General features: G+C 54.0%; 1 protein-coding gene across 3 annotated transcripts; it reads right to left on the bottom strand.

The window, feature by feature from the left end:
* Positions 1–1,080: 1,080 nt before the first annotated feature.
* LOC121461189 (casein kinase I) lies at positions 1,081–25,675 on the bottom strand. 3 transcript variants are annotated; one of them, XM_041672096.1, is made up of 11 exons: positions 25,657–25,675; positions 21,883–21,966; positions 13,211–13,321; positions 12,883–13,031; positions 9,472–9,700; positions 8,685–8,855; positions 8,006–8,154; positions 3,974–4,166; positions 3,741–3,880; positions 2,951–3,014; positions 1,081–2,259 (listed from the first exon to the last, which is right to left on the bottom strand). In XM_041672096.1, exons 2-10 carry the CDS (start codon positions 21,956–21,958, stop codon positions 2,982–2,984), a joined length of 1,251 nt encoding a protein of 416 aa, XP_041528030.1. In that variant the 5' UTR covers positions 21,959–21,966; positions 25,657–25,675; the 3' UTR covers positions 1,081–2,259; positions 2,951–2,981. The 3 variants fall into 3 exon arrangements, with proteins under 3 accessions (XP_041528030.1, XP_041528029.1, XP_041528031.1); XM_041672095.1 differs by lacking the exon at positions 25,657–25,675 and adding an exon at positions 25,029–25,207; XM_041672097.1 differs by lacking the exons at positions 1,081–2,259; positions 2,951–3,014; positions 3,741–3,880; positions 3,974–4,166; positions 25,657–25,675 and adding exons at positions 5,622–7,212; positions 7,313–7,428; positions 25,029–25,211.
* Between the last annotated feature and the right edge of the window lie 1,674 nt (positions 25,676–27,349).

Here is a 27,349-nt window from a genome sequence, read left to right on the forward strand (position 1 = left end):
GCTGGGGTGTCACAGCTCAGCACAGGTGCCCTCTGTGAACTTAGCCTTGTCATCTGCACTCTTAATTAGTCCTGACAGTTCTTGCAAGTGGACATCATCAACCTTACCTTGCACAAGAGGAATCTGAGATGGTGTCTGGGGTCACAGAATGGGTCACCTGGCTCTCTGGAATCCATCCCTGGGCACCCTGCTCCACCTCTGCCCAGCATGCCTCTGAGCCCCACTATTATGTTTGCTGCACGAGAGGCAATGACTCACAGGTGCACGGCTGCCCTCAGTCTGAGCTAAAACTTCCTGCTGTTTATTTGGCCTGCGTAATTAGCTGTGCGGCTGATGGGTCCTCTGGACTCGATGTCGCTTCCCTCGAACATCCAGAGAGAGGACACAAGGTTGGGGAGAAGCAGGGCTGACTCTGTTGTAACTTCTCTGGGTCTGAGCTTTTGTTCTGGGGAAACAGGGTCTACTCGTCTGCACCCCAGGCTCATCCCATCGAGCACATGTCACCACACACCTTGCTCTGATTATGGTTGCTGTTCAGCGTGACTTTCATATATATAAACATTTCATTCCAGATAAATTAAGCCAAATTGGGGGGTGGAGCCCTAGCTCATTAAAACTGATGGGGCAGCCACACAATGGGTGATTTCAAGTCACGTTTGAGCTCTGTGCTCTGACAACACACCCAGATGCATCCTAAGAACGAGGAAATAGATTTTTATTTACTCCATGTGTGTGTGTATACACACACACATTTTTTAAAATTATTTATCTTCAAGGTCTCGCTATAAAGCCTGGGCTGGCCTGGAACTCTCAGAGATCCCACCTGCCTCCTGAATGCTAGGATTAATGGTCTGCGCCACTGCTACCACCACTGCCACCACCGCAGGCTCAGAGGCTGCATTTAATAAGACCCCAAGAGCCACTGTGGACCTCAAGTTCTCAGAAGCCCCTGGATGGTACCACATGACAACAGGTCTCAATGACCCTGGCCACAGCCGCCTGAGGCTCATGGCTTCTCTCTGATGTGCTGTCCCTGGCAGAAACCCCACGAGCAAAGAGGTGGACAAAGGGTGGCCTACATCACTTTGTCCTTTTCTACTTTATTACTTCAAATTAACAACCACAATAAAGCTCAAAAAAGTCCAATATTTACACAGGAAAAAGTACAAAATTCCCCCCAAAGTTCTTCAGTAATTTTTTTTCAGTTTTTTAAATTACAAAGTAATAAAAAGTTTTGCTCTTTAATTAAAAAAAAAGAAGGGAAAAAGAGGTAAATAAATTAGGAAATACACACACCGAGAAAACAAACAAAGATAAAATAAAGTTAAAAACCAGGTGTTAACCAGGAAGGGTAAATTCAACACTTAACCCTGACCCAGGGTCCTACTCAGAAGTCAGGCCTGGGAAGAGGGGTGACCACAGGTGACTGTCAGGACCAGGGGACTAACTGGTAAGTCAGAGCCGAAGCCATTTGGGAGCAGACTCCGTGAACTTGCCCTAAGATCAGATATGGAAGATGGGGCTGCCACGCACTGGCATCCGGGAAAAGAGGCAAGGACTCTATGCCCTGAGGGATGTGGAGGTCATTGTCCACCCCACCTTGACTTCAGGGGGACGAGAACAGAAACTTGGCTAGGTAGGCGTGGCAGCCCACCTGCTGCTCTGGAAAAGACAGGTCACACACACACTCACACACACTCACACACTCACACATGCACAAGGCATCATGGCCCACCACCTCACTGCCCTCTCAAGATCTCTGCAGAGAAGTGATGGGAGGGGGAGACGGAGGGGGACCAGGATATTTAGGGGGACTCTGGGAAAGCCCAATACGAAGCTGGCCATTGTCACCGCCAAGGGACTGCAGCTGTGCATGTCTCCTTGAATCCGAGGCTCATGAAATCTCAAGGGTCTTTGACCGGCCAAACCACTCCCTGATGCAAATTCTTCAGGCACCTCCAACGGCTGCCCGGCACGTGGTGGGTGGTGGTGGGAACAGGTGGCTGGAGTATGACCCGATGTCATTATTGGAGTGTTGGCAGCCTTTGGGTTGGGAGCAGTGGGCAAGGCGAGGGGGACAGGAATCCTCAGTGATAGGATATCTTGTCTTTTTGCCATTGGAAAAATAAATCAAAGAAACAAAATCCATTGTCGACTTTGTGCTGGGTTGTGTGTTGTTTTCTCCTTTCTGTTCATTTGAGTGGTTGGTTCGTTCTGTTCTTTGTTTCATTTTGTTTCTAAGAAGATGCAGTGAAGACACTAGAAAGGTTACGGAGACAACAGGTCAGTGGCCTGGCTGCCTCAGTCTACCCAGTCCCCTCCTTGTCCCTCATGGAGCCCGAGTCTGGTTTTGGACCCAGCACACAGTGCACCACCGTCCCAAAGAGGGCACCACCATGCTCCTCTGTCCTGGTGGGATGAGCAGTCATCCCAGTCACCTCACGGCTTGAGCAGACTAGCTGTGGGGGAATTTTTGCAGAGTGAACTGTTTGAGCTACTGCCTGGGAGCCCAGTCAATATGGACCATTAGATCCTGTGGCCCTTTTCCCCAAACCAGGCTAAAGGGTATTTTACTACTTCCTCCAAAGCCTAAGGCAGTCCAACCCCAACTCACCTTGGCCAGACGGCCTTCGCTGGGTATAAAAGCACCAAGGCTCTTTCTGCATCCTGGCCCCTTTTTAGCTTTGTATTAGCTTATGTAACAGCCAAAAAGCAGAAATAGGCTAAAGCCTTGGAAGCCCACGTGTGGCCGATACCCTGGTCTCTCCTAGGCACCAGGAGGAAAGAAGAACCAAGGGCTGAGAAAGGTTTTCCCAGCAGTGTTAGCGTGTATAGATTCAAGTTCGTCTGTAAGAAGCCACAGCCTAGATGGCAGGAAGGGGAGGTCCATGGTGCTGCTTCTACTTCATGTACTACTTGTCTTCCTCCCGCTAGGGACCCCAGCACTCACCTAAGCAAACACTGGTCTGTGGCGGCTCTCCTCATTTCCCAAGATGGTCAAATGGCACGCTTGTCTTCAAGAGGGGCCCGAGAGATAAGGGGGAAGAATCAAGTCAACTAAGTCCTTAAGTAGCCAGCTCTAGCGATTTCCCAAATGGCTCCCCACCTAGAGCTCCATCCATCATAGCAGAGCACTCAACCTAAAGGCAGACTGTATGACGTCAGAGGTAGGGGAGGTGGGGGTAGGGTGGGAATGGGAGGCTGCCGGAGGCTTTGGCTTTATAGCTCTAAGCGCTTCAGGCAGCAAAGTGACTGGCTGCAGGCCACACCCAAACTGGAGGCCAAGGTTGGTTCAACCCCAGGCCTGGGTCCACAGAGGCTCACCTCCTACAGGCAGGAAGGGGTAGATCTATCTTTGCCAAGTCCCTTTCCCTACATTCTGAGTCTAAAAGTGGCCATTAAGTGGGGCCACCAGACAGGACCGTCTCACTTCTCACATCCCTTGTTGTTATCAGTGCCAATGGGAACTACACTGAGGATTTCCTTATGGAGGGAATTGCAAACAACTTGTTTCTGAGGCCCCCACTGCCCACCCAGACTGGGTCCTCATGGTCAGTGCTACCGCTTACTGGGCTTAGTTATTTCTCTGAGCCTCAGTTTCTCACTTTGCTTAACGAAGGAGGGTCAATGAGATGTAGGGCGATGAGAGTAAGGGGAGGGAAGAGACCATAAGGTCCGACCAACACCGGGAATACCTAGGTCCCCTATCTCCCGGAGAAGCTTGGTGAGAGGTAGCTCACCTGTGAGGCTGAAATCCGGGAGACCTCTTGCCGCCCGGTGAGGTCTGAAGATGAGACATTGGCAGGCGCACCTCTGTGGAGTCTCATGCTCACCTTCCTCTCCCGGTCGGCCCGTGAGATTGCTCTGGGAGAAGTATTGCCTGGAGGGAGGGCAGGAGCCAACCCTCAGTGTGGGCATAAGCAGTCCCCAAACCCTCCTGGGGCATAGCCCAAGGCTCGAGGCCCCTACTGACCAGCCTGTTGGATGCGGGAGGCTGGGGTGGAAGCCACAGGCTCGGCTGCACTTCGGAGTCGGTTGGCGGTGGCCCCCGTAGGTGGGCCAGGGGGCAGGGCTCTGGTCGCGGACCCCCGCAACTGCCCCATCCTCTCTTCCCGTTCGTGTTCTCGTCGCTCCCGGTCTACGTCCTCGGGATTCCGGGCTGCACCCTATAAGAACGTGAGAGGAGATTCGCATCAGCCCTATGAGGATGCCGCACTGCAACCCAGAATCCTAGCAGGACAGAGCAAGGGAGGAGGTGTGGAGACCTTCACCTTGTTTCTTCCCATACACCAAGAAGGCCAGTGCTTACCCTCTACCACAACGCACAGGAACCAAGCCACCCAGCGCCTAGAAGACGGAAGTGCCAGAGGAGAAGCAGAGAGAGCTCAGCCTGACCAGGTTGGCATCTCCAGGACGACCAAGGGGACTTGGTCCTTCCAACCGGGCTCCCTGTGTTCCCAATCAAGCAGGAAAAGCATTCAGAGGCCCAACTAGTTGAGAGACAGACCACAGCCAGAGAAGAAAGGGCAGGTTCAGAGTCTCAACTCCAGTGACAGCAGAGCCAGTTCTCTGCCAAGGTCCCCAGTGCCCAATCATAAGGCCACCCGTTCCTGGCTCCCGGATCTGCTACTCCTACTATGGAGCCAGGAGACCTAGGGACTCCATCAATGCTGTTACCTGGAAGCCCAGGGGACAAAAGAAGCCAGGCTAGATGTTCCACGGAGCAAGAAGGCCCTCAGGCAAAGCTAGAGAAGGTGCCTTGAGCCCCCAAGGGCCTGTCCTCCAAGATGCTACCCCAAGTACAAGAAGGGAGAAAGGACCAGAAAGCAATGCAGCGTGGGAACAGTGCCTGGCCAAGTTACCTAGCTGGTCCTGAGGCCGTCCACAGGGAAGGGCGGGGGGCTGGCGGGAGGGGGGCCGCATCTGTGGAGGAGAGAGCTGCAGGCTGAGATGGGAGCCTGCTCACGGCCATGGGGTCTGGGCTCTGCAAACCCATGACTTTACAGGGACTAAGAAGCCCTGATGCTCTGGGCCATGGGGAAGGAGCTGTCTTCAGGGACCCCTGAAGGGAGTAGCTTGATTCAGAATGACGCCTCAGACCTACTGGGGTAGCCAAGCGCTCCTAACTCCTCATCTGGGCCCCTCTGAAGTGGAAATGTTGACATCTTTTGTCCTTACTTGACCTGGTCAGAGACCTTGTGACCTGGCTGGACTACACAGCCAGTACAAAGCTGGGGCTAAACAAGGTCCTGCCACTGAGTCCCATTCTGTCCCTCAAAAGGACACTGTTCAGAGACCTGCCTTGGCCATTCCTAGTCCTCCACTCAGAAACCAGGGCTTAGGACTGCCAGAGCTCCTCCCACAGGCACACTGGCTGCCTGGTTCAGCAGGAACTCAGCCCAACCTGAGAGAAACAGGGGCTGTGGCACTCAACAGTCTGTCCTGTGGCAGCGATGACTTCAGTCTCTCATTAAAAGGGAAACTGAGGGTCGGGGAGGCTAAGAGGATCACCTCAGGACGCGGCCAAGTGGCTGGCTGGGGTCTCAGCAGCTCCAGCAGGCTCAGGCCAGATATGGTCCCTCACCCTGCTCCCGTCTACCCGATGCGATGGACGCATCAAGAAATGCGCACCAGAGAGTTTTCATGGGCTTTATTTGTCCACAAGGGAACACAAAGTCAGAGGCAAAGTCGCACGAGTGACCCTACACAATGGCTCTACTGTGCAGTTGTCTGTCCTTGGCTAGGTGGCGTCTTCTCCTGGCTGTAACAGCCGTGGTTTTCCCAGAGAGACTTCCCAGGATCCAAGCCTCTGGAATTCCAGTCCCCTGGGGTGGCACATGGAAGGTCATTCCAAGGTCAAGTGGCTCCTTCCAGTTTGTTGTTCTCTGTCTGTCTGTCCAGTACTGGTGATGGCTTGTTTATTGCAGGGCAGGTGAGAAGGCCTGGTCTTGGGTTGATGGCTGTGAAAGCTTCTGATGTCTTCTGTAGATGTTCTTGGTAATGGAGCTGGCTGGCCACGCAGTGACAGGGTCACACATGGTGGAGACAATGGCTGTCCAGCTCTGAACTCTAGTGTCTGCCTCCAAGAGGACTTCAGGGAGAGATCAGGGACCAACAATGGGGCAGGGAGGGGACATCTGGCCAAGTTTGAGATTTTTGTCAGCTGGCCAGTCACACAGGGGCACTGTGAGGAAGGCCCACAACAACTGTCCGCAGAACCTCCTGTAATAACAAATGTTCCCATTTGCCACGATGGATGTAGCAGCAGCCACTTGTGGTCTTCTGAGAGCGATCTGGTGGATGACCGAGGAGCCAGAGTCCATTTCCAATTATTTCAGTGAATGAGAAAGTCAGCGCTACAAGGCCAGAGGCTGCTGTATGGGCAGCACTGGTCTAGAGTACACAAAATCCATTCTTCAAGCTTCACTGAGAAGGGACGAGCCCATCCCCAAACTGGATTCAGTTAATTTTCTGTAGCACGTGTCTGGAACCCAATGCTTTGAACCCCGTGTGTTAAGAAGCGCTAGCCCCATGACCTTGCCTCCCAACATGCTCTGAGCTGGAAGGAGCCCCACTATCCACTTTCCACTCCAGCCCCAGAGATAAAAGCCACAGGTTTGTCCCCAAGGTCCTTGGCCTATGAGATTTCCTTAAAGAACAGGCCCAGGTCACTGACTAGGGCCCAGAGAGAAGAGGAACCCAAAATCACTGTGCCCATCTTGGTATCCAGAACACAAGGCCTATTTCATTCTTAACATTGGATGGAACGGGCCAAGGGCCACTCTGTGAAAAGAGAGGCAAACGAGAACGAAGGGAAGGATAGTGTTTAATGATCTCGGAATCAATACATAGGCCAATGACGAGGTCTAAATGGAGCAGGGTCCTGTGACGTGCCACCAAGCCCCTCCCCGGCAGCGGCATTGTCTCTTCTTCCGGCTTGTTCTAGTCGGTCCATTCCTGAGAATCCCACGCAGGGCCTTTTCTGTCACACCCTCTCCACTGAACAGCCACCTCTCTGGAACAGAGTATCACCCCCGCCATCCCGCAGGATGTTTCCTCAAGCTTGGCTGAGATGGACCGAGATACCCCTGGCGGTGTCAGTACTGGGGCCCTGGAGTCCAGACCACAGGCCAGTATCTTTGGGGAGGCAGTGGTTCCACCTCCTCCACTGGCCTATCTGGGGGTCCTTGGGTGCCCAGGGGCGCCGGGCACCTGGAGAGGACAGAGAGAGCACAGCTGAGGCTAGGCCCTCATGCTCGCTGGCTAAGTTGCAAATCTTGGAAAGGCCAGGCAGGCTCTGGAAGGTCCTTACCAGTAAGTGGGCGAGTAAGTGGGTGAGTACGTGGGCCCAGCGCAAGGCCAAGGACGGGGGCAGGGTGACGCAAGAGCTTCGCTGTCTCGGGGCTGAGCCTGGCTCGAGGAAGCCCCCTTTTTCCAGAAGAGATGTGAAACAAGACATACAATTTCACGGATTCCAGGGCTTGAGGCATGATTGGTGAATGCTTCTCCCTAACCCACCCAGTGACCCTTAAAAGAGCGAGACAGAACAACTACCTAGTAAGACCCAGGGTCCTATAAACAGGAACAAAGTGGCCACTCTGACAGGGTCCAGGCTGGCCACGGAGGCCTCAGAAAGGGCAGCCACTTGGGATGCGCATAAGAGTAGCAGGAAAGTGCAGACAGCTATCAGGGCAGCGGGGGGTCCGTCCAACACCATCCATGAACCACAGGTCCCCAAAAGGGACCAAAGGTCAGGCCAGGTTCTTTTCCACCTGGCAGGTGGTGGTGCCTTCCCTGGGCCCTGCCCCCCATGGCGGCACACCCTGTCTAGGCCAAGCAGGCTGGAGACGAGGGGTTCCGGGACCCCCGCAAGTTCATCCACACTGTCCAGCTGGTACCTCCCATCTAATGGGAGCCCCGCCCCCCACCAGGTCACCCTGACCTTATGTGTCAGAGCGTGCCCTGTCCAGTCCCCCAAGCCCGCCTTGGCCTGCCGGTGACTCACGAATTTGAGCATGTTCCAGTCGAAGACGTAGTCGTAGGAGAAGCCCTGCCGGTGAAAGAGGTTGCGGAAGAGCTGGCGCAGGTAGGAGTAGTCGGGCTTGTCGTCAAACCGCAGGGAGCGGCAGAAGTTGAGGTATGTTGAGAACTCAGCTGGTAGGACACAGGGACAGAGGAGGCCACTGTGAGGTTCGCTCTCCTGGGAGCCTCGGCGGCCACCACCGTCCTAGGCACCCACTGACCCTGCAGCAGCATCACTCTAAGAGGGGCAGGCTGAAAGATGAACAGAGCACGGCCCGCTCTGAAGCAGGGGTGCTGTGGAGTAGGCACAGCTCGCCACCTGTCTCACCAAGCACTCTGCGGTCACAGCCGCCAGGTCAACAGCTGCCCTACACTCAAAGACTGTTTGTTCAAGAGCCTGGTGGGATGCAGTCCCATCATGACCTAAATTTCTACTTCTTCAGACAATCCAGGCTGAGAGTGGACCTTCAGGGTTAGGCAAGAGATGGGGCTGGGAACAACGGGTATGTAAGAGCTGGGCGTGGAGTGTGGGGGTTCAGGTATCCCAGCTAGCTCCTAGGCTGACAGACCCTAGTGAGAGACTGTCATACACACAGGTCAGGGGTAAGACCACGCCCCGAGTTGTGCCCATAGAAGGAAATGCCATGTCCGCCGATACTCACAGGGGTAGCCTTTGCAGAGGACCTCAATGGGCGTTGACATCTTCTTCTCACTGATACGTTCATACTTCTGACGTTTGGTGGCTGCTTTGAGACCCTGCCAGGGCAGGGAGCCCAGGTTGAAGTACATGAGCACGTAGCCCAAGCTCTCCAGGTCATCTCGACGGCTTTGCTCTGCACAGGCCAAGAGGTCAGGAGCCACAGGTCAGGAGGTCAAGGGTCAGTCAGGCTGCACTTCTTACTGTGTACCCTGCCCTCCCCTCCTCCATGCCCGCTGGCTCCGGAACGCTCTGTTATAACTGGTGCCCTGTTCTCCTCCTCTTCTGGACTGCCTGAGGCAGAGCTTTCTTGTGTCTGTTCCAGCCAGTTTTTCCTGCCCGGGTGCTATTTCACTCAACATCTGTGTGTGGGCACCCACCACCACCCCCTTCCGTGGCCTGTCTTGTACACACTATAGCTTGAGACAGGGCTGGGGTCAAATCACGCTCCGGAATTCATTAAGCTGCCTGCCCTTAAACAGCCATGCTAAACATCTGGGCTTGCGTTTCTCATAGAGACAAATGGGGAAACATTGCCACCCACTCGAGTGGACTGCCAAGGTAGACAAAATATACACAGATCTGCTTATGAAAGGGTCCATACGGAACAAGTCCAGACCCGGGCCAGACAGGGTGGGGAGCTTCTCAGTGAGGCTCCCCAGAAGAACCCCTGGGGTCACCGACCCAGGTAGGAGCATAAGCTCATCCTGGCCAGCAGCCACAGCATTCTTGCTCACGCCCAGCCCACTCACCAATGCCCAGGTGGGTGTTGATGGAGGCATAGCGGGCAGTGCCAGTCAGGTTCTTGTTTTCCCGGTAGGGGATATGCTGGTGGGTGCGGGCATCACGGTATTTCTTGGCCAGGCCGAAGTCAATGATGTAGACCAAGTTGCCTTTCTTCCCCAGGCCCATGAGGAAGTTATCCGGCTTCACGTCCCGGTGGATGAAGTTCTTGGAGTGGATGTACTCGATGCGGCTGATCTGGGGGAGGTGGAGACAGCAGTCACTCCACACAGAGTTGCCATATTACACAAGGCCCCTTGCTCTGGCCCGGGGGAGAGATCTAGCCTCAGTATGAAGTGTGGTTTCAAGGGGTGGCCAGGCCTCCCCAAGCTATGAGAATGGACCTTGAAGGAGCTCACAAAACATGTTGAGAGGCAGAAAGCAAGATCAAGAGGTAGGCAGAGGGCTGGAGAGATGGCTCAGTTAGGCTCACAACAAAAATATAAGGGGTGGGCAGAAAGGCAGCCCCATCCCATGGAGCCCGACCTGGCTTGACCCTCACAGGCCTGAAGCTAGTCAACAGGCATGGGGGCAGGGTCAGAGATGGGGCACGACTGTCACTGGGCTTCCAGACACCACCAAGAGTCAGGCAGACACACAGCCCACTTTCCTTCTTGATATATATATATTTTAAGTTTTTCGAGACAGGATGTCCCTGTAGCTTTAGAGCCTGTCCTGGAACTAACTCTTGTAGACCAGGCTAGCCTCGAACTCACAGAGATCCGCCTGTCTCTGCCTCCTGAGTGCTGGGATTAAAGGCGTGTGCCACCACCGCCCGGCGAGACAGAATTTTTAGGAGCTCAAATGACAAGCAGGCATGTGACATAGCTCTGGCAGGTTATGCTGACTCGGGTCTCATGTCTTGGCAGCTGAAGACCTCAAGGATGGTTTTGGGTTTCGTCCTGCAGCAAGATCTGTACCTTCCATGGGAGAGGCAAAATTCTAAGTTTTCTTATTTATTTGTCTACCTGTGGGTACGGATGCCAGGATATGCGTGTGGAGAACACCGGGGAGTCAGTTCTCCTCTCTACCACGCCCCAGGGATCAAACTCAGGCTACCAGATGCGGCAGCAAGTATCTTCACATCGGAGGCATCTTGTCAGCCCCAAGGCTAATATAAGTTAATACAGCTCTTTGCACACATGTGCACGGGCTTACATGTATGTGTGAGTTTTAGTGAATTTTGTTTGTTTTCTCCACACAGGGTTTCTCACTGCAGCCATGACTGTCCTGAAACTTGCTTGTAGTCCAGGCTAGCTTCGAACTCACAGAAATATGTCTGGCCTCTGCCTTCCCAGTGCTGGGATTAAAGGCATGTGCCACTACTACCCAGCTAGATTTTTTTTTTTTAAATAGCACTGTCAATTGAAGGTAGGGTCTCTTGAGTACCAGACAAGAGCTCCATCACTGAACTGCATCCCCAGCTCTGGTGTTCACGTTCAAGAAAGTCTTACTATGCATCACAGGCTGGCTCTAAAGCCCTGGCAAACCTCCAGCCTCAGGCTCCTGAGAACTGGCATTACTGACATAAGCTATTACACCCCAATTCTGGATTTGGATTTTATTGTTTTTTGTTTTGTTTTGTTGTTTTTGTTTTTTTTTTTTTAAAGATAGGTTTTCACACTGCAGTCAAGACCAGCCTTGATCTTACAGTAATTCTCCCGAGTGCTGGGAAAACAGGCATGAGCCACTGCACCCAGATTCTGGCTTTCTTTTTCTTTTCTTTTTTAAATGAAACAAAGTCAGTTCATTAAAAAGAGGTTTTATGGGGCTGGCAAGATGGTTCAGCAGTTAAGAGCACATATCACTCTTCCAGGCAGTGTGAGTTCAGTTCCTAGCACCCATATCAGTTAGCTCACAACAGCCTGCACCTTTAGCTCCAGGAGAGCTGACACCTCTGCTTTTTGAGACCGAGTTTCTCTGTGTGGCCCTGGCTGTTTTGGAAGGGTGGCCTCAACAGAAATCCACCTGACTCTGCTTCCCAAATGCTGGAATTAAAGGTGTGACCCAGCTTTTAAAATAAATCTTAAAAATAAAGTAAGAAGCAACCAAAGAAGATGCCTAGCGTCAAACTTTATATACCCCATCCCTTGACACGCAAGCACTCCCATGTATACACGAGCACGTACACACAAGGGCACACACATATACCAAGAAGCAGTTTTAACACAAAGCAGGGCCCTAACAGAAATAGGGGTGCTCAGAGAAGGGGGCTGTGCTGGCTAGTTTATGCCAGCTTGACACAAGCTAAGGTCGCCAGAGAGGAGAGAGCCTCAACTGAGAAAACACTTCCGTAAGACTGGGCTGTATGCAGGCATGTGGGGCCTTTTCTTAATTAGTGATGGATGGGGGAGGGACCAATCCATAGTGGGTGATGCCACCCCTGGGCTGGTGGTCCTGGGTTCTACAAGAAAGGAGGCTGAGCAAGCCACAAGGAACAAACCAGTACGCAGCATCCTCCATGGCCTCTGCATCAGCTCCTGCCTCCAGGTTCCCGCACAGTTTGAATTCAGGGGATTCCATCAGGCTATGTAAACCAAATAAAACTTTCCCTCTCCAGCTTGCAATAGTAAGCTAAGGTAGGGGTGGGCATATAGACAAGGGAGAGTGGCTTGGTTTTACTTTTTTGACAAGGCTTTCCTCTGTGCACCATCAAGGGCTGCAGGACCTGGTACCTGCTCTGCCTCCCTCCCACTCCTGCCCTGCACAGCACCCCACTTAATCTCCGTGATAACCAGGCAGAGGGAAAACCAGGTGGCTGAAGCCTGGGACTTAGTCAGGTGAGGCACTGGGACAGAGCTTGACAATCAGGCAGGGCAGCAGCAGAGGCACACCAGGAGGGTGACTCAGCAGCTTTGGGGTTTACATGAGAAATGTCTTCCTGCCACCATTACCTTCCCTACCACTATGGACTCCTTCTCGGCAACCTTAAGCCCAAATCAATTCTTTCTTCCCTAAGTTGTTTTGGGTCACACGTTTTTGTTTGTTTAGTTTTTCGAGACAGGGTTTCTCTGTGTAGCCCGGGCTGTCGTGGAACTTGTTCTGTAGACCAGGCTGACCTCGGCCTCCCGAGGGCTGGGACTAAAGGTGTGCGCCATTGCTGTCACCCGGACTGGTCACACGTTTGATCACAGTGATAGAGAAGTAATTAATACATCAGGTTTGGAGTTGAGCCTGGACTCCACCTGTCCACGAGACACCCTCGGGGTTCCACAACGGGTACTGTGTCCCCTGGTCCCTAGAACAGGCTCAACCTCTAGAGGTGGGCTGCGGGGCTGGCATGGAGGAGCCACTGACACAATGGCTGAGAGAGTAGGGGCTTGTCACTCTGCTCATACAGCGGGAGAGTCACCTGGACAACAGGAGGACTGAGGACTCACCATCTGGTCGGCCAGCAGCAGCACCGTCTTGAGGCTGAACTTTCGAGAGCAGAAGTTGAAGAGGTCCTCGAGACTGGGCCCCAGCAGCTCCATGACCATCACATTGTAGTCACCCTCGGCCCCGCACCATTTGATGGACGGGATGCCCACTGTGTCCAGGGAAAAGAGGCGTGACCAGGGTCCCTCTGCATCGTCTTCTCTCTGCTCTACACCAGGACCAGCCTCTTCCACCCTCCCATCTGTACTGTCCCCTCCACTCCCACCTCAGCCTCCCTCCCCTCCTCTCCCTCTGCACCATCTCCCATCTCCTAGCCCATCCCTGCATCACCTCCTCCCTGCATCATCTTGTAGAACTTGCTCTCGATGTGGAGCTGCGGGTGCTTCGTTTTCACACATTCGAGCTTGATGGCTACTTCCTCACCAGAAGCAATGTTGGCACCTGCCCGTGTGAGAGGAGGCAAAGGACCAGGGTTAATCCCAAGCGGCCACGTGGTCCTTACCCAGTCAGTGACTCAGGTCTGAGGCTGCTTGGCTATCAGTAATATTCAGTGAGGCTGAGAAGAAGCCAGGTCAGAGGAACCAGGGAGGGTGTGGGAGGGGAACCGCTGGGTACTCTTGAGCGGTGTATGGGAAGTATATGGAAGGGAAGGAGGTGACACACCCTAGCCTGCTTGGAGGACACAGGTCAGGTGCATCCAGACAGACCAACACCTGTGGGGGTGTCACGGGATGGATGACACACAAAGGCTTGTAATTCACCAGGGAGCAGAACCTGATCCTAGAGCTAGGCAGGTCAGTGGGTGTGTCTGGGCTGAAGGGTTACAGAGAAGAGGAGGGGTGAAGAGCCCAGTGAGGACTCCGAGTAGAAGGTAGCTCAATAACCAACCCCTCATCTACATCAACGGCAGCCCCCACACTGGACCCCAGCACCTTCTCTCTTAAGGTTCTCAACCCCATTATACAGATGAGAAAACAGACTCAGCCGAGGCCACGCGGCTAGATGGAGAAACGGAGAGCGAATCTCGTCCTCCTGGCTTCTGAGTCTAGGCACAAGGTCCTGTCTGTATCACTGCCTCTCCCCACCCCTCCTAGCTTCTCACAGCCGCAACAAGAGCTCTACCTAGGGAATTATATGCTCCAAGGCCTAGCTCTCAGCCAGAAGCTGTGGTTCAAGAAGTCACAAGATAACCTGGACATGGTGGCTCACATCCAAAATCCCAACGCCGAGGAGGCTAAAGCAAGAGAACCTCCTGAGTTCAAAGTCAGCTTGGTTTACAAAGGAGTTTCAGGCCAGCCTGGGCTACACAATGGTTTCTAGCCTGGGCTACAGAGTGAGACCACGTTTGGAAGGGAGGGAGGGATCATTGTAAAACTTGAAAGATCTGTAGTTACTAGGGGCCTGTGGAGGAGAAGACAGGAGGGGGGAAGGAGGGGGTTAAAAGGCCAACTGGAGGCCGGAAGCAGATCTGCAGCTGCAGCAGGCTGGGAGCCAGAGCCAGTAGCTGCTCTTGGGAATGATGAAAATTTACTATTAGCAGAAAGGGCCACCCAGCTCACTACATAACCCAGGCTAGTCCCAAACCTGTGATCCCCTGCCTCAGATGGAGACAACTGGCTTCCACACGTATGCCACAGTACTCGTGTGCCCCACACATACAGACAAAACAAATTAAAATGCAGAAGCAAAACAATGACAATAAAACAAACATGTATATTAAAACTTTCTCAAAAAGAGAGAGAAAGGTGTATGGGGGTGAGGGAGAGTTCTCAAGGAGATGGCCAGATGGCTCAGGAGGAAAAGGTGATTGCTGCCAAGCCTGATGATCTGAGTTCAATTCCCAGAACCTACACAGAAGGAAAGAACTACTTCAAAGTTGTTCTCTGACCTCCATGCACACAAGCTCACATACACAAAGATAAGGGGGGAAAAACTCAAAGGTTCCCTCTCCTTCAAAACATTCAGAACCCCTTCACACTGGCCAAAGCACCAGACATAAGGCTGAAAGAAAAACACACAATTCTTATGACAGACAAACAGCTAATGGACAGGAAAGACCCAAGGGGAAACGGGATGGAGGACAGGGGACTGACAGTATCCGTGGAGAGAGTGCAGCCACAAGTCCCACCATGCTGATATTCCTCTCCTCACAGGCCACAGGGCTCTCCTCCCTGCACAGCTGGAAGGTGACTTTTCGTGGCCCAGCTGTGACCTCTACTTTAGGAGGCTGGCTGACATTCCATTTTCTTAAAGATTGTAATTTTTGCCAGGTGAGGTGTGGTGGTGCACACCTTCAACCCAGTACTCTCAATATGAGGCAGAAGATCTCTGTGAGTTGAGGCCAGCCTGGTCGACATCGCAAGTTCCAGGCCAGTCAAAGCTACATAGGGAGACTAGTCTCAAATAAAAAAAAAATAATAAAAATAAATCAAATTATATGTATGTGTGTTGGGGGGTGGTATATGAACTCGAGTACAGGCACCCACAGAGGTCAGAGCATTGCATTATAGTTCCTTGAAGCTGGAATCACATGCAGCTGTGAACCACCGACCGTGAGTGCTGGGAACGAGAGCCAAACTCCAAACTCAGGTATTCTGCAAGAGCGGTATGAACCCTTTTCCTTCTCTTTTTCTAGACAAGGTTTCTCTGTGTAGCCCTGGCTGTCCCGGAAGTTCCTCTGTAGACCAGGCTGGCCCTGAAATCACAGATCCGCCGGCCTGCCTATGACTTTTGAGGGCTAGGATTAGAGGCACGCTTGATTATTTTTCTTTTGAAAGGCAGGGTTTCACTATGTAGACCAGGAACTCAGAGATGCACCCACCTCTGCCTCCCCAGTGCTCAGCCAGGGTGTACACAACCGCAGAGCCGACTCTCCGGCCCCATTAGCCAGCATCCTTGTATGGTGGAAAGAGCCTGGCCAAGCTGTCCACTGCAGAGTGTCTGCAGCAACGAAGAGCTTGGAAACCACCCACATGTCCGTCTTTCAGGACTGGCTAAATAAAGAACAGCTGATCCGTAACCGAGCACAATGGGGAGAGGAGGAAGCGCCCTCCAAGGGACAGAGCGAGGCCTCCAAGTTAGAGGAAGCGAACACGCAAAGCCCAGACCGCATAGTCTGCGCTTTCAGACAGGGAAGCATCTGTGCTGGGCTGCAGTCACGTGAAGGAAAACAAGAATGGCTGACGGGGTGGGGGCGGGGGACTTCATGGTCACCCTCTCGTGTGTTACTTCTTGTGTGCTTCCGTTGAAATGAGACAGGTAAACTCTGAGACACAGTCATGAGCGCTGAGGAACTATTTAGATGTCCACAGGGTTGTACAAACCACCGCACAGTCAATCTGAGAAAGAATCCAACACAGCCTCAAATGCCACGCCCTTTAGCGATCTGCCGATGTCCTCGCCGGGGTGCCTAGTGACCACTTAGCTACTTTCTGCGTGTGGACTTGCCTATTCTGACCCTTCAATGAAATGAAAGCAGCCATTATGCGGTCTTCGGTTTCCTTTCACGCACACATTATTCCAGTTTTTGCATATGTACTTGATTTTCTGAGCTACATAAAAGAAAAACTGATTAGATGACTAAATCTAGGGAGCAACTAGAGACTGGTTTGCAAACTACTTTTAGAAATTTAATCATATCATCACTATTATTATTTGTATGTCTGTGCATGCATTTATGCGTTCGTCTATGTGGAAGCCGGAGGCTGGTGTTGGGAGTGTTCCTCCATTACTTATTTTTGAAGACAGAGTGGCTGAAGAGATGGCTCAGCAGTTAAGAGCACTCACTGGCTGCTGTACTGGAAGACACTGATTCTGTTCGCAGCACCCACACGGCAGCTCACAATCATTGCTAACTCCAGTTCCAGGGGATCTGATGTCCTCTCTGCCCTCCACCAGCACTGCAACAGAGTGCACGGAAAACACCCATACACACAAAATAAAGATAAGTCTTTGAGACAGGGACTCTCACTGAACTTGGAGCTTGTCCCATCAGTTAGGTTGGCTAATCAGCAAGCCCCAGGAATCCCCCTCTCAGCCTCTGCCTCCTGGTGCTGGGATTAAAGACCTGCGCCACCACTGTGTACGAAGAGGGGTCACAGAAGGGTCACTGTTGCTCAGGTTCTCAGGCTTGCGAGGACCTCAAGCACTTCATTTTCCTCCAAGCTCCCCATAAAGTCCCTTCGACGCATTGGCAGTCATTCCATAGAGCCCACAGTTTTCTGAGGGGCCATAAAGCTCCGGCACTAGAAGGGACCTAGGGTGACTTGGAGTCCTGTGGTCTTGCCATAGGCATCAAAAAGCAGAGACTGTAGTGGGTGTGAGTGAGTGTGATGTTGCACACTTGTAATCCCGGCACTTAGGAGGCTGAGAGTGGAGGATGGGAGATTGAAGCCAGTCTGGGCTACATACCAAGAGCCTGTCTGCCACAGTCAAGCTGTTGGATCAGGTCCTGAACCTGTCACCTGCTGACCACGGGACCTCAGTAGCACCCTCATCACCTGGTGTCATCAGTGTCTGTGCATGCACTGATGTGTGTATCTAAGGGGAAGCCAGAGGCTGGTGCTGGGAGTTTCCCTCGATCGCTCTCCACCTTATTTCCAACACAGAGGGGCTGGAGAGATGGCACAGATCTACTTCTGAGCCCAGGTGCTCCTCCTGCAAACTGTCAGCCAAACTCAGCTTGCCAGGCTGTCTAGGACACAGAGGCGCTCAGCAGAGGCCCAGCGCACAGCAAGCACTCCAAGGTGAGGGCTGCTGAGGAACGACCCACCCCAGCCAGAGATGGGACCAGGTGAGGAGGGGCAAGAGCTGCCCACACAGGAGCGGGAGCAGAGGAATAGGGACAACACAGCATTCTGGGTGAAGGAACATTTCCCTAGAGAAAGGGCCGTGAGCTCCTAGGGTAGGGACAGCTGAGGGATTTGGTGCAGCAAGCCCAGGGGCAGCTGAAAAGAGTAACAGAGGTTGACAGGGGTGAGGGCTCAGGACCTGAAGGGGCTAAGATCCTGGCCACCCAGCGGGAGATCCCAACCAGCACAGTGACAAGAGGTCCCAGTTTCAACAGTTCCTACGACAACGACGTTCGGAGTTAGACAACTCTGTGCTGTCAGGGGTTTGGCAATACCCTTGACTTCTCCCCACTGGATGCCACCACTGCCCCCTCTCCTATGTTGTAATAACCAGAAATGTCTTCAGAATTTGCAAGATGCCCTCCAAGAGACTGAAATCACTTCTCACTAAGAATCATCAGTGACAAAGGGGGCTTGAGGAGGGAAGAGAGCTCTGGGAGGTCACAGCAGGGTGGCCATGCCCTGGCAGAAGGCAGAGATGATCCCTACCAGCACTGGAGATTCAGCAGACACACAGGGAGCAGGGGAAGGGGCTTTTCATCCCCTGATGAACTCTGACACCCACCACCCTGCCAGGGTCTACTGTTATCTTTATTTGACACAAGGAAAACCCTACACAAAGGTTGAATAACCATATACCAAACAACTTCCAGGTCATGGACTGGGACCTAAGCTGTTAGGCAAAGCCTTCTGACCCTGCCCCCACTAACCACCACCACCAACACGACGGTTCCCTCTTCCACTGCCAGGCCTCCCGAACCCCAGACACAGGCCTCGGTTTCCTCCCCCACTACCTTTGGCAGTCTGATTCCCATCAGGAGGCAGCCAGTCTTTTCTCTGACTTCCCTTAATCCTGCCAACCACTGAGCTATGGTTCAGAGAGGCTAAGTGACTGGCCTAGGCCAGACAGAACTGGCTGGAGCAGAGCCAGGATTTCAAATCTGTCCCAGGGCCTCTGCTTCTCCGTCCACTCCAGCTCCCAAGCACACTGGTTCATTGAAGCTGCTGATAGCAACTGAGCCAGGCAGTCCTGAAGCTCTGCTCACCTTCTGTGGCAGTGCGCTACAGACAGCAGGGCAACCAGAGGCAAGATGGCTGGGATGGGTGCCTCCGTGAAGGGGAAGGCTTGGAAGCCAAAAGAGATGACCTGCTTCCTGGCCCACAGTTCCACACAGCACCAAACGGAGAACTGATTAGTCCCCAAAACAATCTTGGACATAGACAAAGTGTGAGCCTGGTTGGCTCCAGATGGACTAGAAACCTAGAAAGAAGCTACAGAGAGTGGTGGGCAGCCCCTTTAGCTCACTATGGCCACCTACACAGACACTGAGACTGGGGAGGGGTGTGCAGAGCCCGTCCACCTTAGAACCAGCAGCAGCAACCACTCCAACTCCCATGTCAAAAGGTGGGGTGCTGGGCATGGGGGGACACATGGTTAAGATCCCCCCACCAGGGAGGCAGAGGCAGTCAGATTTCTGAATTCAAGGCCTGCCAGCCACGACCACACAATGAGACCCTGTCTCAAGCAAATATCAAGCAAAGGCCATCCCTATAGCCACCTGCTCTGTATCCCTTGCAGAGTTGAGGCACAGGGGTCTCTCCCCACCTTCTAACGGATCTAGAGAGCCCCCCAGGATGCACAGCTAACCTTAGACCCTAAAGGGAGGGGACTATGGATGGACATGGACAAGAAGGAGGGCTGAGGACCTCAGAACCTCTCCACAATGCTCTCATCCCAAGACCTCATTCCTCGAGGTCAATCCTGGAAAGCTAGATGTGGACACCTAGCCTGGCCCCACCTGTAGAGGCCATCTGGAGTCAGGCCCTGGCCCAACACCATGATGAGAATGTGGCCAGCACTCTGAACAAAGGGTGCCAGCAAGGCCAGTCATAAAGGTCCTTTGGCCACCACTGCTGCCACACAGGCAAGATGGGGTCTTGGGTGGTGCTGACATGAGGTGCTCACCACACACACCCCAACATAGGTGCACCCAGTCAAAGCTGGACAGAGGGAGAGCTCCCCTCCCCATAGGCCCCCAGAGGACTGAGATCCTTAGAAAGCATCGGTTCCCAGCAGAGCCGAAGGGGTGTGCAGCAGCGTAAAGACCCAGGCCAGCACAGGCAAGGGGTTCACGCAGCGCAGCCTACCTACTTATCTCACAATCTCATCTCCCCCGGGGAAGTCAAGGCTGGCAGGGAACCAGAGTGCACAGCTGGCAGAGGGAAAGACCAAGGGTCAATTTATTCCAGAGCAGGCAGACAAGAGTAAATCTGGGCCTGGCAGGTGGTGTAACAGAGGCGACACCACAGATAAACAGGAAGTCCTGCTCCCAGGGAGGTAGACCACAGGAAGCAGGGACACGGGCCTTTCTGAGTGACCTCGGGCCGCACTGCTCCATCCACAGTTTCCATGTATCTTCTGTAGAAGGGGGGTCAGGATAGGGTATTGTCTAACAGCAGGTACCTCCTGATGTGTATCAAGAGCTGTACATGTGTGTGCTTGTGTGTGTGTGTGCATGCACCCAGGGTTGTCACACTCATGCCTGGTCACACAGTAAACAAGGATCACTGAAAACAGGAACCTGGCCCGCCCAGTTCCCAACTCCTACTCTCTCCTATCCTACCACAGCGAGGTTTTTACAGGCTATGTCCCATTTCCTTGCTCTCTGCTTCTCTCAAGCCTTCACTGGATATGCACTGTGGATAGATCACATACGGGGCACTGGGGTAAGGGTCGGGGAGCACACACAGGCTCACACCAGCTCCTCCCAAAGGGAATGAGAGGGCCCAGAAACATCTTGATCTCACGTGACTTATTCTTTGGCCAGAGTTACCTCCCTACACTGCTAAGGCTTGGCCATTATCTCCTGAGTTCAAGCAATCTTCCTGCCTCAGCCTCCAGAGTAGCTGGGTCTTCAGGCTCACACCACCACACCCCACAGAGAAACACCAAGTTGTTTGCTGGCATACTCATCTACCCGCCGCTAGGTTGTATTCCACAACAGTGCCTGATCACCCCGGGACACAGATGAGGAACACTGAGGTCTTGGAGCAGCTGCACATCCAGGTGTGTCTGCCTCCCATTCCGTCTTCTACCCTCAGTGGAGCTGCGGTGTCAAGGCCACGCCAGCCACTTTTTCTGAGCAATCTCCAGCAGACAACTCAGCCATTCTACCCCTTTGCCACCAGAAGTTCTGGGGCTGTCTTGAGTGTGCCAGTGTTCAGAAAGGGGCCTGCGGGTACGAGCCAGGAAGGCCCGTGCATCCCTGCCCATTGCTTCTGAGGCCTACTGAATGGAAGAATTCATACTTGAGGGGGACAGGGACTCTGAGCACTGGCGAAGAGAAACCCCAGAATGAACTAATTAGTGACCCCAGTGTCCTGACTTGTCCATTATCTTTGCCCAGGAAACAAGAGGCAGCTGGGTCCTACTCCTGAGGGCACGGGGCAGCACCAAAGATGACCAAGGAGGCTTCCATCTCATTTTAGCAACTCCCAACTCTATCTATGCAATTACCAAGCAAACTCTCCCCTGCAGGCCAACAAAAGACTCAAAATGGCACAGGGCAGGGCTAGGAAAGCAACACTGAAGGGGGGTGGGGGCTCATTTCTCCCTCCCTAGAGGCTGAGATGGCAGCAATCTGCTTAAAAAGACATCAGGGAAAACTCAGATTTCCAAAAGGAAGCACATCCAGAAGACAGGGAGGGCCCAGAGGGGTAAGACTCTCCCTGTGTCGCTGCACTCCAGAAAGCCACATAGAAGGAGGAGGGGCCTGTACCTCCTGGGAGCTTCCCCAGGGGTCCATGATAGTAGCCGCCTTATCCATCTATGTCAGGACCCGAGGGGGAGGATGCCTATCCAGTCAGGGCTTTCCCACGCCCCAGTGGAGACCCAGGTCTGCTGCAGCTGGAGATCAGCTAAATATATCTCCTCTGCTATTGCGGTCTACAGTGCCTGTCCAGCTGTGAGAGGCATCCCCAGAACACCTGAGCCTCCTGGATCTGGGGTTACCCTGGAGGCTTACAAGCCATGCCACATGACCAAAGCAAAGTTCTGCCCCCAGATCACAAAACCCCAGGTTCTCCCCTCCTTCTCCTCCTCCTCCCCAGAGCTGTCTCCAGGGCCACAGGCAGAGAGGCCCAGTTACTTACCCAAGTAGATGTCTCCAAAGGACCCGCTGCCGATCTTTCGGCCCAGGCGGTACTTATTCCCCACACGTAGCTCCATGCTTCACCCTTGGTGCAGAAGCAGAAACAGGTCAGAGACGGGACCTCGGGCACCCCCACCGGAGGCTGGCATTCTCCCTCCCACTGTCTGGGAAGCAATCTGGCTTCACTTCGCTCAAGGGCAGTCAGGTGTCAGCCAGGTGTCAGGGAGCCTTCATGCCCACACACCTGGACACGGCTGAGGCAGGTTTAGAACAGGCTTCATTTAGACCAGAAAAGGTGGAATCAGAGCCAAGGCCCAGGAAGAGAAGGCCAAGGGGACCCTCCAGCATGAGTGTCCTCGGGGGGAAGCTGGTTGCCACGGGCAAAGGCCTGAAGCAACACCAAGGACAAAGGGGGTAACAGGGAAGAGCCAGGAGACCCAAGTCTTGAGTCTTGAGCTCAGCAGAGAATCTCCACCAGCCCTAACAGGCTAAAGGCCAAAAGTCTTCTCCAAGGTGCCTTATCTGCATGCACTCAGAGGCAACAAAAGAACCTCAGGGAGGCCCTGTGCCCCAGAAATAGAAGGAACAGGGTCCATGGGGGCAAACCATCCTAAAATGTACTACAGTCACCACCAAGTTCCAACCTCCAGGGAAGGGAAGAAAAAGGGAAGGGAAGGGGCCCTAGAGCACTAGGAGACTCCTGAGGTCACAGGGTACCCACCTCAATCCCTGCCCCTGGGCTGCTAGACTTGCACAGGGCTAGGCTGGCCTGTTCCAGTAGGCTCCACGTGAGAGAGGGTCTGATCCCCACTCCTAAAGGGAAGGCCATGGTCCTTCATAATGCCTCCTGGGTTCTACTCAGGATGCAGGGAACAATTTCTAGGCCTCTCTGCATGCATCTCTCTGGGCAGGTTCTCAGGCAAGCTTCCTTGAAGACAAGGAGAGAGGGTCTCCTGGGAGAGGCCCCAGGTACAGCGAGATCTGAAGTCACTTGTCCCACAGGACTGATCTGAGTAGCCTCCCTCCTTCCTGAGATAGTTGGATGTCTCAAGCCTGTAGATAACAGCGACTGGGCCTGGTGGCAGGGCCCCTCTGTACTGGCCTGGTAGAGGTCTGGGTACAGTTCCAGGCCAAGAAAAGAGAAGACCCAAGGATGGTGACAGTTTGGGCTGCTGGAAGATGGGGAGGCAGAGATGGGTAAACTATGCAATGGGGAGAAAGGGTCTCTGAAACCTCGGTTGTTTACAAATGAGTTAAAGTGAGCAAACAAGGAGACTCCTTTTCCAGATGGGAACCCAAGCCTGGAGGGGCCTTGCTACCACCCAGCAGCAAGCCAATGGTAGAATCTCACCTAGGACCAAACGGGTCAGGCCACCTACCTAGAACTTATTTCACTCCAGGCTTGAGAAGTAAACCTGAAAGGTGAGATAGTAGCTGTGCTAGCTAGCTCGAGGGGATGGGGGGGTACCCCTTCCCTGTGCCAAGCCTACCCCCAGCTGCCAGGCCTGGAAGGAAGCCGGGAGAGACTCACTAGGGCTCCTTAATCAGCCTAAGAGTCAAGAGGTCCACACCAGGAGAGGCACCCCAGTCTAGTACTAGCTCCCAAAGAGCCACTACAGACCTTATACCGGGCACAAGGAAGTGGCTGTCACTGGGTGACAGCCAAACTCTGAACTGTCCATCAAGGGCCTTTGCCCACATGGCTGGCCTGGCCCCAGCTGAGTTGCCCTGGTTGCCAACAGCAAGTACTGCACATGTGCAGAAAACCCACCAGCCCGGTACCACGGGTCCACAAGCGGTCCAGCTTCTTTCCTAAGTGCACCCGCCAAGGAAGACAGGAGCAGAGGCTCACACTCATGATCCCTATGGGAAAGAAGGGGGGCTGGGTGTGTACACACAAACACCCCCCTCCCCCGCGCCGGGTTTCCACCAACGCCAACTCAGAGACCACACATGGCAGCCGGGAAAGCCACAGGTTAGGAAAGGAACATAAATATACTGCATCCTATATTACATAAATACCCACGCCAGGTTATATAAATACCAGTGCCCTCTGTCTGGGTGTCTTACATAAATACACCGCACATGACCCCCCCCCCCCCAGCCCCTCTCTGCTCACGGCTGTCTACACAGATGGGGAGAGGGCTACAAACCAGCAACGCTGCAGGACCCCACCAACGTCAGGGTCTCCCTACCCTAGAGACCCAGAGCCCTAGAGAGTGTCTAGCCTATCCCAGCCCTCTTCCACTTAAAAGGGGGCTTCTTCAGACAATCAGAGTAGCTTTCCAATTCTTCACTCCCTCTCCCCTACGGGAGGGATGGGGCAGGGGTGGGTAAACAAAGTTTTTTTTAAAAAAAAGGATGGTCAAGAGGAGTCAAGACTTCTCAGCTGGTTAGAAAAATTACAAACTACAACCAGACGGGCACATAAGCAGTCCTCCCCCTTCTCCACACACACACCACCCACCTTCCCCAGGGCCGAGACCCTGGTTAATGAACCAGTAAAATAAAAACTGAAGGAATACCCTAAACCTGGGAAAGCCGTCCCAAACACAGTATTCATCGGAACTGTACCCCTTTCTCTCTCTCCAGAACCCCTTCCCAGGGGGAGGTTATGCCAAGAAAATATGTGGGAAAACTCTGGGCAAAGTAGGGGGAGGGGGCTGGCCTAAGTCGGAGCCCAGGCACCCAGCTTCACAGAGGATTGCAGCGCAAGGCTCTCACACTGCAAAGAGAATCCAGGCGATAAATAATCCCCTCCCTTCTCGCCACAAAGGAAAACAAAGCCGGTGGCCCGGGTGACCACGCACCCCATCACTTAGGACCGCCTGGCGCCCCCACCCTACACGCAAACGGCCTCGCTGACCCGGAGCCCAGGGCACAGAGGAGGGACCGTGGCCAGCCCGGAACCCACGCGACCCCGGGACCTCGGCCAGGCCCCTGCCGCAGGTCCCCCACCGCCCCAGCCCGGGGCCGCCTCGGTGCAGCCGGCGGCCTGCAAAGCTCCCGTCCCCTCCGCGTCCCCGGCCGCGCCTTTGTCCTCACGGGCGGCGCCCCCAGCCCAGCGCGGGTGTCCGCCCCGCGCTCGCGCAAAAAGAAAACACAAAGAGGCGGAGGTACCCCGCTTCCCCGGCCCCCGATGCTCACCGCGCCGGGGCGGCCCGCCGGGGCGGATGACAGAGGATTCGCGGGGCCGCGGGCGCGCCAGCCTCTCCCCGGCCCGCTGCGCTGCGCTCGGCCCGGCCGGGCTCAGGCTCCGCGCTCCACCGCCGCCGCCTCCCGCCGCCCGCCCCCGCCGCCGGCTCGCGCGCTCCCGGGCCGCGCGCGCGTCCCCGCGGCTCCCATTGAGCCCCGGGCCCGCCCGCTGATGTCATTCCCCCTCCCGCCGCCGCCGCCCCGGAGGATTTAAAGGGCCCGCGACCCCCGGGAGCGCGCGCTGACGCTGCCACCCTGAATGAGAGGGCACACAAAACTCGAATTTCCTATACTCCAGCCTTTTTGCCCTATCTCCAGCCAAAGCTGCAGGCTCCCGGGAGGACTGGCCAACATGCCTGGCACTGCAAAAAAGAGATTTGGGGGCTCGGAGAACACTGGCCAGGAGCTTTGGGGCTAGGCATGGAGGGGCGTGGACAAGGGCCAGGGAGGTAGCCAAAGAAAACTCGGGCAGACCCCTTTCTTTGCTCTGTTCTTTCTGACGCTCAGCTCCACTGTGGCAGACCCTCAGATCCCAAAGTAGTCTCACCCTTTGAGTCCCCTGCCCTCACCAAGAACTCACATGAGAGAGGTGCTCGTTCAGCCATGTCATTCCCTCAGACAAGGCCTGGGTTTCATTAACAGTAAATGAGGAAGAAAGATTGTATCCTCCTCAGGTCACGGGAGAGTTAATGAAGGCTTCCCACCAGCTTCCAGCACAGCCATGAAAGGTCCCAGCGCAAGGCTATTAAAATGATATTTACACTGGGTCACGCAAAGCTCCAAATTATGACACACCTACATTCTCTTACACAGAACTGTGTGACCACCTCCTCCCATCCCGGAAACGCATCTCTGAAAGAGAGTCACTTCATAATAACAGCATCTTCTCCCCAGGCTGAGGGACTTAATCAGATGCTCCCCAAATTGCTGGGAGCCCTACAGACCAGGTCCGTTCACAGGACACAATACTGTGCCCAGGCCCACACAGTCTAGCAAGATGGCCATGGTCTTCTGGTGGTCCAGGGGATGCTGACCCAAGAGGAAAGTGAGAAGGAGCTGCCTCCAGAAGGCATCTGTGATGGTAAACTGGGCACTGGCTCTCTGTACCACCTTTGTCCAAGCAGGGACGCTCAGCCAGATGGTGGGTTGAACTTGGGCCGGCATGGTGCTTCTTGGCGTCGTTTTTGTCAGTTGATTCCCATTTGGCAGATTTTGTATTACAGGCCACATTCCTGACTTCTCTCAAACCCTTGGCCCTTCTGAGCACAAATCCTCAGCAGAGGCAGCTGGTCTGGGCAGCAGTCAGCTGCTGTGGTCAGAGCCCAGGCACTGGGGCCCTGGCAAGACTGAACAGAACCCAGCACACACCAGTGTCCTCCTGTCTTTACCACCCCCAAACCTTCCAACCTGGGCCCAGTTTCCAAATGTGGACCTGCTCTCCAGCGCCAGGAGAGGCGGCTAGCTCATTTAACCCTCTCCTCTCCAGTGAGGACAACAGATGTTCATTCTAGGGCTTCCAGAAAGGGAATTGGAGGCTCCTTAGTGCTCACTCAACAGCAGAGGTCAGCCTGTCTAGAGACGGGAACCCATCCAGATCTGCTTAAAGCTGCTCTCCTCCCCTTCCTGGACATCATGCGCCCTTTGGAACAAGGCTTCTGTCTGCACTTCACTGCCCAGCTTCCCCCTTAGTCCTGCCACTTGCTCTCCATTCCAGGACCTGCAGTCTCTCCCTGGCCCACACCTCCCACTATGAAACCTCTGGTGGGTGTCCAGGCATAGCTAATCTTGAGAGCCCCTAGTTCCAACAAACACCCCAGACCTGCTGAGGGGTTCAGGGTAGTTGGACCCTCCTAGATTCCCTCTTGGATCTGTCCCCCTCGTAAGGATGCCCCCCCCACAGTTGTCGCTGCCTGATCCTCTTCCTTCCTACACCCCCATAAGTCCAAGCTATGAGTCCTCCCCAGAGCTCTGCAGCTGAGCTCTGAGGGGAGACAGCCGTGTGACGCAAAAGCTAGCAGAGGAAAAGGAAGGAAGGGAGTCTGCTCCCAACAGAGAGCCTGCCTCATTCTAGCAGCCAAGAGCCTACCTTCAGTTTACTCTCATTGCTTCTCAAAGATCCCCACCTCTTAACTTCCAAGTCCAACGGTGTAGGCTGATGGCCATTCCTTGGCACCTTCCACTCACCCACAGATGCAAGCAGACAAGCCCCAGCTCGCCAGGGGACACACTAGCTTCTCACAGTTCTGTTTCTCAGGAGCAACAACTTTCCCCAC

This window comes from Microtus oregoni, unplaced genomic scaffold, assembly GCF_018167655.1.
Source record: "Microtus oregoni isolate MIOR12 unplaced genomic scaffold, Mior012 000022F_ref0000154, whole genome shotgun sequence".
Classification (NCBI taxonomy): Eukaryota; Metazoa; Chordata; class Mammalia; order Rodentia; family Cricetidae; genus Microtus; species Microtus oregoni.

Bases quoted from the DNA above. Each gene is read 5' to 3' on its own strand.
- LOC121461189 (XM_041672096.1), bottom strand. From the start codon at position 21,958: ATGGAGCTACGTGTGGGGAATAAGTACCGCCTGGGCCGAAAGATCGGC. The intron at 3,881-3,973 runs GTCAGTAGGGGC...CCCTCCCTCCAG, and splicing joins CTCCCGCATCCAACAGGCTG to GCAATACTTCTCCCAGAGCA. The intron at 3,015-3,740 runs GTGAGCTACCTC...CCCCTCTTGAAG, and splicing joins CCCGGATTTCAGCCTCACAG to ACAAGCGTGCCATTTGACCA.